The 10,468-nt window shown below is 48.7% G+C and overlaps 2 protein-coding genes across 5 annotated transcripts in view; both read right to left on the bottom strand.

The window, feature by feature from the left end:
- Positions 1-2,521: 2,521 nt before the first annotated feature.
- LOC124044282 (FHF complex subunit HOOK interacting protein 1B-like) overlaps positions 2,522-10,468 on the bottom strand; it is an 81,764-nt gene continuing 73,817 nt past the window's right edge. Inside the window, exons 10-12 of one of the 4 annotated variants that reach the window (XR_006840465.1) lie at positions 8,823-8,988; positions 2,954-5,334; positions 2,522-2,920 (exon numbers count right to left, since the gene is read on the bottom strand). Coding sequence is in view for 1 of the 4 variants with exons in the window: in XM_046363926.1 (XP_046219882.1) it covers positions 5,024-5,334; positions 8,823-8,988 (477 nt within the window). In the remaining 3 variants the exon portion in view is untranslated. Of the gene's footprint in view, positions 5,335-8,822; positions 8,989-10,468 lie in introns of all 4 variants that reach the window. The other 3 variants (XR_006840466.1, XR_006840464.1, XM_046363926.1) reach the window with 3 other exon arrangements.
- Positions 5,345-8,798, bottom strand: LOC124044283. Its single transcript, XM_046363927.1, has 2 exons — positions 8,578-8,798; positions 5,345-8,473 (listed from the first exon to the last, which is right to left on the bottom strand). Exons 1-2 carry the CDS (start codon positions 8,651-8,653, stop codon positions 7,614-7,616), a joined length of 936 nt encoding a protein of 311 aa, XP_046219883.1. The 5' UTR covers positions 8,654-8,798; the 3' UTR covers positions 5,345-7,613.

Here is a 10,468-nt window from a genome sequence, read left to right as displayed (position 1 = left end):
GGGGGCTGGCCCACATGGGGGAAAACTCCTAACTCTAATTGCTAGGGGCTGGCCCACATGGGGGAAAACTCCTAACTCTAATTACTAGGGGCTGGCCCACATGGGGGAAAACTCCTAACTCTAATTGCTAGGGGCTGGCCCACATGGGGGAAAACTCCTAACTCTAATTACTAGGGGCTGGCCCACATGGGGGAAAACTCCTAACTCTAATTACTAGGGGCTGGCCCACATGGGGGAAAACTCCTAACTCTAATTACTAGGGGGCTGGCCCACATGGGGGAAAACTCCTAACTCTAATTACTAGGGGCTGGCCCACATGGGGGAAAACTCCTAACTCTAATTACTAGGGGCTGGCCCACATGGGGGAAAACTCCTAACTCTAATTGCTAGGGGCTGGCCCACATGGGGGAAAACTCCTAACTCTAATTACTAGGGGCTGGCCCACATGGGGGAAAACTCCTAACTCTAATTGCTAGGGGCTGGCCCACATGGGGGAAAACTCCTAACTCTAATTACTAGGGGGCTGGCCCACATGGGGGAAAACTCCTAACTCTAATTACTAGGGGCTGGCCCACATGGGGGAAAACTCCTAACTCTAATTGCTAGGGGCTGGCCCACATGGGGGAAAACTCCTAACTCTAATTACTAGGGGCTGGCCCACATGGGGGAAAACTCCTAACTCTAATTACTAGGGGCTGGCCCACATGGGGGAAAACTCCTAACTCTAATTGCTAGGGGCTAGCCCACATGGGGGAAAACTCCTAACTCTAATTGCTAGGGGCTGGCCCACATGGGGGAAAACTCCTAACTCTAATTGCTAGGGGGCTGGCCCACATGGGGGAAAACTCCTAACTCTAATTGCTAGGGGGCTGGCCCACATGGGGGAAAACTCCTAACTCTAATTGCTAGGGGCTGGCCCACATGGGGGGAAAACTCCTAACTCTAATTGCTAGGGGGCTGGCCCACATGGGGGGAAAACTCCTAACTCTAATTACTAGGGGGCTAGCCCACATGGGGGGAAAACTCCTAACTCTAATTACTAGGGGGCTGGCCCACATGGGGGGAAAACTCCTAACTCTAATTGCTAGGGGGCTAGCCCACATGGGGGGAAAACTCCTAACTCTAATTGCTAGGGGGCTGGCCCACATGGGGGGAAAACTCCTAACTCTAATTACTAGGGGTCTGGCCCACATGGGGGAAAACGGCACAGAACAGCTTCTACCTCTGAGGGTTTAGAGCTTGAGGTAGTCACCTCATACAAGTAGTTAGGAGTATGTCTAGACGTGGTTTCCTCTATCGTAATCGCTCCTCTTTCACCCCAGCTGCCAAACTAACCTTGATTCAGATGACCATCCTACCCGTGCTAGATTACGGAGACATCATTTATAGATCGGCAGGTAAGGGTGCTCTCGAGCAGGTAGATGTTCTTCACCATTCGGCCATCAGATTTGCCACCAATGCTCCTTATAGGACACATCACTGCACACTATACTCCTCTGTAAACTGGTCGTCTCTGTTTACCCGTCACAAGACTCACTGGTTGATGCTTATTTATAAAACCTTTAGGCCTCACTCCCCCCTATCTGAGATATCTACTGCAGCCCTCATCCTCCACATACAACACCTGTTCACTCCCCCCCTATCTGAGATATCTACTGCAGCCCTCATCCTCCACATACAACACCCATTCTGCCAGTCACATTCTATTAAAGGTCCCCTAAGCACACACATCCCTGGGTCGCTCCTCTTTTCAGTTCGCTGCAGCTAGCGACTGGAACGAGCTGCAACAAACACTCAAACTGGACAGTTTTATCTCCATCTCTTCATTCAAAGACTCAATCATGAACACTCTTACTGACAGTTGTGTCTGCTTCGCGTGATGTATCGTTGTCTCTACCTTCCTGACCTTTGTGCTGTTGTCTGTACCCAATAATGTTTGTACCCTGTTTTGTGTTGCTGCCATGCTGTGTTGTTGTCATGTGTTGCTGCCATGTTGTGTTGTTGTCATGTGTTGCTGCCATGCTGTGTTGTTGTCATGTGTTGCTGCCATGCTGTGTTGTTGTCATGTGTTGCTGCCATGCTGTGTTGTTGTCATGCGTTGCTGCCATGCTGTGTTGTTGTCATGTGTTGCTGCCATGCTGTGTTGTTGTCATGTGTTGCTGCCATGCTGTGTTGTTGTCATGTGTTGCTGCCATGCTGTGTTGTTGTCATGTGTTGCTGCCATGCTGTGTTGTTGTCATGTGTTGCTGCCATGCTGTGTTGTTGTCATGTGTTGCTGCCATGCTGTGTTGTTGTCATGTGTTGCTGCCATGCTGTGTTGTTGTCATGTGTTGCTGCCATGCTGTGTTGCTGCTATGCTGTGTTGTTGTCATGTGTTGCTGCCATGCTGTGTTGTTGTCATGTGTTGCTGCCATGCCGTGTTGCTGCCATGCTGTGTTGTTGTCTTAGGTCTCTCTTTATCGAGTGTTGAGTTGTGTCTCTTGTCGTGATGTGTGTTTTGTCCTATATTTTTAATCCCTCGTCCCCGCAGGAGGCCTTTTGCCTTTTGGTAGGCAGTCATTGTAAATAAGAACTTGTTCTTTAACTGATTTGCCTAATTAAATAAAGGTTAAACAAAATAAAAAATAAAATAATTCCATAAAAACAGTCACTTTCTGTGACTAATTGAGGTAAAATAGTAATTCTGTATGTCAGCAGTACAAAATGACACATCCAGCCCAGAGTAGGAGTTAAGAAATGTTTGGTCGTCCCCTAAATTCCAGAGCACGTCTTCAATGAGGAAGAACATCTCTAGTTATTTCTGCTTGTTTATTGAAGTTAGCTGGCTAACTCATTGATCCTTCTGCGTATTATAGTGCTCTGACGAGCTTTTCCTACCGCAGTCCCACAACACAACCTTAAACCTTCTGAGCAGAGACACCTTTCCCATGGCAACACCAGAACAAAAACACACCTTTCCCATGGCAACACCAGAACAAAAACACACCTTTCCCATGGCAACACCAGAACAAAAACACACCTTTCCCATGGCAACACCAGAACAAAAACACACCTTTCCCATGGCAACACCAGAACAGAAATACACCTTTCCCATGGCAACACCAAAACAGAAACACACCTTTCCCATGGCAACACCAGAACAAAAACACACCTTTCCCATGACAACACCATAACAGAAACACACCTTTCCCATGGCAACACCAGAACAAAAACACACCTTTCCCATGACAACACCAGAACAGAAACACACCTTTCCCATGGCAACACCAGAACGGAAACACACCTTTCCCATGGCAACACCAGAACAGAAACACACATTTCCCATGGCAACACCAAAACAGAAACACACCTTTCCCATGGCAACACCAGAACAGAAACACACCCTTCCCATGGCAACACCAGAACAGAAACACACCCTTCCCATGGCAACACCAAAACAGAAACACACCTTTCCCATGGCAACACCAGAACAGAAACACACCCTTCCCATGGCAACACCAGAACAGAAACACACCCTTCCCATGGCAACACCAAAACAGAAACACACCTTTCCCATGGCAACACCAGAACAGAAACACACCCTTCCCATGGCAACACCAGAACAGAAACACACCCTTCCCATGGCAACACCAAAACAGAAACACACCCTTCCCATGGCAACACCAAAACAGAAACACACCTTTCCCATGGCAACACCAGAACAGAAACACACCCTTCCCATGGCAACACCAAAACAGAAACACACCCTTCCCATGGCAACACCAGAACAGAAACACACCCTTCCCATGGCAACACCAAAACAGAAACACACCTTTCCCATGGCAACACCAGAACAGAAACACACCCTTCCCATGGCAACACCAGAACAAAAACACACCTTTCCCATGGCAACACCAGAACAGAAACACACCCTTCCCATGGCAACACCAGAACAGAAACACACCTTTCCCATGGCAACACCAGAACAGAAACACACCTTTCCCATGGCAACACCAGAACAGAAACACACCTTTCCCATGGCAACACCAGAACAGAAACACACACAACACACACGTTGAGATTTTGCCACTCCCACATGGCATTGATATGTCTTAGAAAGGTTTCATTTAGAAAATAAATAATACAATTCAATCATACGAATGATAAAACATGAGCACGTTTTCCAGGACAGTTACAGAGGATCTCTGTCCTCTGGTTTTGTTCCCTTTCCCAGACCCCTCCTCTCCCATTCCTCCCTTCCTGTTAAATCTCCAACGCGATGCGTTTTAAAACACAAAACAAAAGATGTGTCTTATTGAGATGATCTGTACCCGAACAGCGACATGAAAGTCGGGGGGGCATTTTTTTTTGTTGTTGCCTAATTTCCTAAAAGACGGAAGCATTCGCCTTGTTCTCCTTTTTAAGCTGGTACATGTCTAATGAGCATCATTTACTAAAGAGAGGAGAGTGGAAAGAGCTGACTCAGCACCACGTACCCATGTACACTACAGACCACCCTCTAAAATCTACATGTACTGAGAGTTAGTGTTCATAGTATATATCCACATAAATAATATTTACATGATATCTCATAACAGAAGAGTTTTGTAGTCTCTCCCCTAATACTTTTTCACATGTAGCAATTGCAATTCCCTTCTTCGATTTCTCATTGTCCGAATTAACCTTGTCCCCCCCCCTCTCCCTCGTCTCTTCCCTGCAGCGCTCAGCCCTGTCAGTGCTCCCCTCTGCCCCCTGCAGGAGGGAAGGGGGGTAAACGGTAGCTGGACCGAGGAAAGAACCCACATCCACAACGTGTCTCAGAGGAGGGGTGCCCGTCTAGGACCTGTCCATGTGATCTAATAGTTTAAAACGGCTGATACTCTGAGATGTTTTGTGGACATGGGGGTCCAGACATTCCCCAGATCACATTCCTTCAGCCAATGCTTTTCAATCAATGACGGGGAGTCTGCAAGACCACACATTGGGAGGATGGTGTAGAATTCGGAGCATCACTCCTCAGGAAGGGGCACGGAGACTGACAGCATCACTCCTCAGTGTCGTGGCTCTGGAGGAAGGGCATGGAGACGGCGTGCTCCTGGGCCAGAGCGGCCAGCTCCTTGAGGAACTCAGAGAAGATGACGGCGCAGTAGACGGCGTTTTTCACCCTCAGAGCCTCCACCTGTTTCTCCAGCCCCGACGCCCCTCCCCCAGTCCCGCCCCGGAACAGGGCACTGTGCAGCGATTGGCCGCCGTCTCGTACGTGCGCCAGGGCGAGCTTGGCGGCGTGGCGTGCCCGCGTGGGGCTGTTGGTGTGGCGCATGATCAGGTCGCCTAGCGAAGGTTTCCGGCTCTTCACTGAAAAGGAGAGAGCAACACACAGCATAGCAAGTGGTTAAGATAAAACAGACCGACACAACAGACAGACAGGACAGGTGGCCCGTTTAAAACAGGTCCGTTATGTCAGTTTAAAACAGGTCCGTTATGTCCGTTTAAAACAGGTCCGTTTAAAACAGGTCCGTTTAAAACAGGTCCGTTTAAAACAGGTCCGTTACGTCAGTTTAAAACAGGTCCGTTACGTCCGTTTAAAACAGGTCCGTTACGTCCGTTTAAAACAGGTCCGTTACGTCCGTTTAAAACAGGTCCGTTATGTCCGTTTAAAACAGGTCCGTTTAAAACAGATCCGTTATGTCCGTTTAAAACAGGTCCGTTTAAAACAGATCCGTTATGTCCGTTTAAAACAGGTCCGTTATGTCCGTTTAAAACAGGTCCGTTATGTCAGTTTAAAACAGGTCCGTTATGTCCGTTTAAAACAGGTCCGTTTAAAACAGATCCGTTATGTCAGTTTAAAACAGGTCCGTTATGTCAGTTTAAAACAGGTCCGTTATGTCAGTTTAAAACAGGTCCGTTATGTCAGTTTAAAACAGGTCCGTTATGTCAGTTTAAAACAGGTCCGTTATGTCCGTTTAAAACAGGTCCGTTATGTCCGTTTAAAACAGGTCCGTTATGTCCGTTTAAAACAGGTCCGTTATGTCCGTTTAAAACAGGTCCGTTATGTCCGTTTAAAACAGGTCCGTTATGTCCGTTTAAAACAGGTCCGTTATGTCCGTTTAAAACAGGTCCGTTATGTCCGTTTAAAACAGGTCCGTTTAAAACAGGTCCGTTATGTCCGTTTAAAACAGGTCCGTTTAAAACAGGTCCGTTATGTCCGTTTAAAACAGGTCCGTTTAAAACAGGTCCGTTATGTCCGTTTAAAACAGGTCCGTTATGTCCGTTTAAAACAGGTCCATTATGTCCGTTTAAAACAGGTCCGTTATGTCCGTTTAAAACAGGTCCGTTTAAAACAGGTCCGTTTAAAACAGGTCCGTTATGTCCGTTTAAAACAGGTCCGTTATGTCCGTTTAAAACAGGTCCGTTATGTCCGTTTAAAACAGGTCCGTTATGTCCGTTTAAAACAGGTCCGTTTAAAACAGGTCCGTTACGTCAGTTTAAAACAGGTCCGTTTAAAACAGGTCCGTTACGTCCGTTTAAAACAGGTCCGTTACGTCCGTTTAAAACAGGTCCGTTACGTCCGTTTAAAACAGGTCCGTTACGTCCGTTTAAAACAGGTCCGTTACGTCCGTTTAAAACAGGTCCGTTACGTCCGTTTAAAACAGGTCCGTTATGTCCGTTTAAAACAGGTCCGTTATGTCCGTTTAAAACAGGTCCGTTTAAAACAGGTCCGTTTAAAACAGGTCCGTTATGTCCGTTTAAAACAGGTCCGTTTAAAACAGGTCCGTTATGTCCGTTTAAAACAGGTCTGTTTAAAACAGGTCCGTTATGTGCGTTTAAAACAGGTCCGTTATGTCCGTTTAAAACAGGTCCGTTATGTCCGTTTAAAACAGGTCCGTTATGTCCGTTTAAAACAGGTCCGTTATGTCCGTTTAAAACAGGTCCGTTATGTCAGTTTAAAACAGGTCCGTTATGTCCGTTCAAAACAGGTCCGTTATGTCCGTTCAAAACAGGTCCGTTTAAAACAGGTCCGTTTAAAACAGGTCCGTTTAAAACAGGTCCGTTCAAAACAGGTCCGTTTAAAACAGGTCCGTTCAAAACAGGTCCGTTTAAAACAGGTCCGTTTAAAACAGGTCCGTTATGTCCGTTTAAAACAGGTCCGTTATGTCAGTTTAAAACAGGTCCATTATGTCAGTTTAAAACAGGTCCGTTATGTCCGTTCAAAACAGGTCCGTTTAAAACAGGTCCGTTATGTCCGTTCAAAACAGGTCCGTTTAAAACAGATCCGTTATGTCAGTTTAAAACAGGTCCATTATGTCAGTTTAAAACAGGTCCGTTATGTCAGTTTAAAACAGGTCCGTTATGTCAGTTTAAAACAGGTCCGTTATGTCAGTTTAAAACAGGTCCGTTATGTCAGTTTAAAACAGGTCTGTTATGTCAGTTTAAAACAGGTCCGTTATGTCAGTTTAAAACAGGTCCGTTATGTCAGTTTAAAACAGGTCCGTTATGTCAGTTTAAAACTCTAAAACGTGTATATATAGAGATGGGTACATATTAGGTGCCCATGTCTGTGTGTGATTGTTCATGTGGCCAAAACACAGTTCCAGACTGGTTCACTAGAGACAGTGATGATGTAATAACCAGTGTCAGATGACCAACTGCACCAGCCTGGCAGACTGCTGCAGCCACACCAGAACCATCCAGACAGTAGCAGCCGAACCAGAACCATCCACACCAGAACCATCCAGACAGTAGCAGCCACACCAGAACCATCCAGACAGTAGCAGCCGAACCAGAACCATCCACACCAGAACCATCCAGACAGTAGCAGCCACACCAGAACAATCCAGACAGTAGCAGCCAAACCAGAACCATCCAGACCAGAACCATCCAGACAGTAGCAACCACACCAGACCCATCCAGACAGTAGCAGCCACACCAGAACCATCCAGACAGTAGAAGCCGAACCATCCAGACAGTAGCAGCCGAACCAGAACCATCCAGACCAGACCCATCCAGACAGTAGCAGCCACACCAGAACCATCCAGACAGTAGCAGCCGAACCAGAACCATCCAGACAGTAGCAGCCGAACCAGAACCATCCAGACCAGAACTATCCAGACAGTAGCAGCCGAACCAGAACCATCCAGACCAGAACTATCCAGACAGTAGCAGCCAAACCAGAACCATCCAGACAGTAGCAGCCAAACCAGAACCATCCAGACAGTAGCAGCCGAACCAGAACCATCCAGACAGTAGCAGCCGAACCAGAACCATCCAGACAGTAGCAGCCGAACCAGAACCATCCAGACAGTAGCAGCCGAACCAGAACCATCCAGACAGTAGCAGCCGAACCAGAACCATCCAGACAGTAGCAGCCGAACAAGAACCATCCAGACAGTAGCAGCCGAACAAGAACCATCCAGACAGTAGCAGCCGACCCAGATCCATCCAGACAGTAGCAGCCGAACCAGAACCATCCAGACAGTAGCAGCCAAACCAGAACCAGTGGTCCTTCTGTAGACAGTAGCAGGGTAGTGGGTTCATTCCCGGGAAACCAGAACTGTAAGTCATCCAAATGGCATATATTATTATTATTATTATATTAACCATCCAGACAGTAGCAGCCGAACCAGAACCATCCAGACCAGAACCATCCAGACAGTAGCAGCCAAACAAGAACCATCCAGACACCCGCCCTGCTGCTGCCAACCCAATTCCATTCAACCCAGTAACCCTGTGGACAGATGGCACAAATCCCCCAAATCAACTACAACACAGCCTCTGCATTATTCATTCTCTCTAGCTTTCCAATGTGCTACTATAGGCTGTGTGTGTGTGTGTCTCTCTCTCACCCAGGGAATCAGAGCGTCGCAGGGTGGGTACCCCCATGGGCGAAGAGTCAGCCCAGTCCACCTTGCCCCTGGCAACCAGGTAGCGCTGGGCTTTCCTCAGCATGCCAGGGAAGTCCTCATGGGATGCTGCAAACACCTCAATGCGGTTCTTTACTGAGCCCAGAACCTGAGACAGGGGGGAGAGTTGGAAAGGGGGGAGGCAGGGGAGAGAGTTGGAGAGAGAGGGGGGAGGAGGCAGGGGAGAGGGAGTTGGAGAGAGAGGAGGAAGGGGGAGAGGGAGAAGAGAGAGGAGGAGGGGAGAGAAAAAGAGAGAGGAGGAAGGGAGAGAAAAAGAGAGAGGAGGAAGGGAGAGAGGGAAGAGAGAGGAGGAAGGGGGAGAGGGAAGAGAGAGGAGGAAGGGGGAGAAAGAAGAGAGAGGAGGAAGGGGGAGAGGGAAGAGAGAGGAGGAAGGAGAGAGAAAGAAGAGAGAGGAGGAAGGGGGAGAGAAAGAAGAGAGAGGAGGAAGGGGGAGAGAAAGAAGAGAGAGGAGGAAGGAGGGAGAGAAAGAAGAGAGAGGAGGAAGGGAGGAGAGGGAAGAGAGAGGAGGAAGGAGGGAGAGGGAAGAGAGAGGAGGAAGGGAGGAGAGAAAGAAGAGAGAGGAGGAAGGAGGGAGAGGGAAGAGAGAGGAGGAAGGAGGGAGAGGGAAGAGAGAGGAGGAAGGGAGGAGAGAAAGAAGAGAGAGGAGGAAGGAGGGAGAGGGAAGAGAGAGGAGGAAGGGAGGAGAGGGAAGAGAGAGGAGGAAGGGAGGAGAGGGAAGAGAGAGGAGGAAGGAGGGAGAGAAAGAAGAGAGAGGAGGAAGGGAGGAGAGGGAAGAGAGAGGAGGAAGGGAGGAGAGGGAAGAGAGAGGAGGAAGGGAGGAGAGGGAAGAGAGGAGGAAGGGGAGAGAGGGAAGAGAGAGGAGGAAGGGAGGAGAGGGAAGAGAGAGGAGGAAGGGAGGAGAGGGAAGAGAGAGGAGGAAGGAGGGAGAGAAAGAAGAGAGAGGAGGAAGGAGGGAGAGAAAGAAGAGAGAGGAGGAAGGAGGGAGAGGGAAGAGAGAGGAGGAAGGGAGGAGAGAAAGAAGAGAGAGGAGGAAGGGAGGAGAGGGAAGAGAGAGGAGGAAGGAGGGAGAGAAAGAAGAGAGAGGAGGAAGGGAGGAGAGGGAAGAGAGAGGAGGAAGGGAGGAGAGGGAAGAGAGAGGAGGAAGGGAGGAGAGGGAAGAGAGAGGAGGAAGGGAGGAGAGAAAGAAGAGAGAGGAGGAAGGAGGGAGAGAAAGAAGAGAGAGGAGGAAGGGGAGATAGGGAAGAGAGAGGAGGAAGGGAGGAGAGGGAAGAGAGAGGAGGAAGGAGGGAGAGAAAGAAGAGAGAGGAGGAAGGGAGGAGAGGGAAGAGAGAGGAGGAAGGGAGGAGAGGGAAGAGAGAGGAGGAAGGGAGGAGAGGGAAGAGAGAGGAGGAAGGAGGGAGAGAAAGAAGAGAGAGGAGGAAGGAGGGAGAGAAAGAAGAGAGAGGAGGAAGGAGGGAGAGGGAAGAGAGAGGAGGAAGGGAGGAGAGAAAGAAGAGAGAGGAGGAAGGAGGGAGAGAAAGAAGAGAGAGGAGGAAGGGGAGATAGGGAAGAGAGAGGAGGAAGGGAGG

The sequence above is a fragment of the Oncorhynchus gorbuscha genome, linkage group LG09 (assembly GCF_021184085.1).
Source record: "Oncorhynchus gorbuscha isolate QuinsamMale2020 ecotype Even-year linkage group LG09, OgorEven_v1.0, whole genome shotgun sequence".
Classification (NCBI taxonomy): domain Eukaryota; kingdom Metazoa; phylum Chordata; class Actinopteri; order Salmoniformes; family Salmonidae; genus Oncorhynchus; species Oncorhynchus gorbuscha.
Note: the sequence above shows the minus strand (reverse complement) of the source record. Positions and strands in the feature narration are given on the sequence as shown.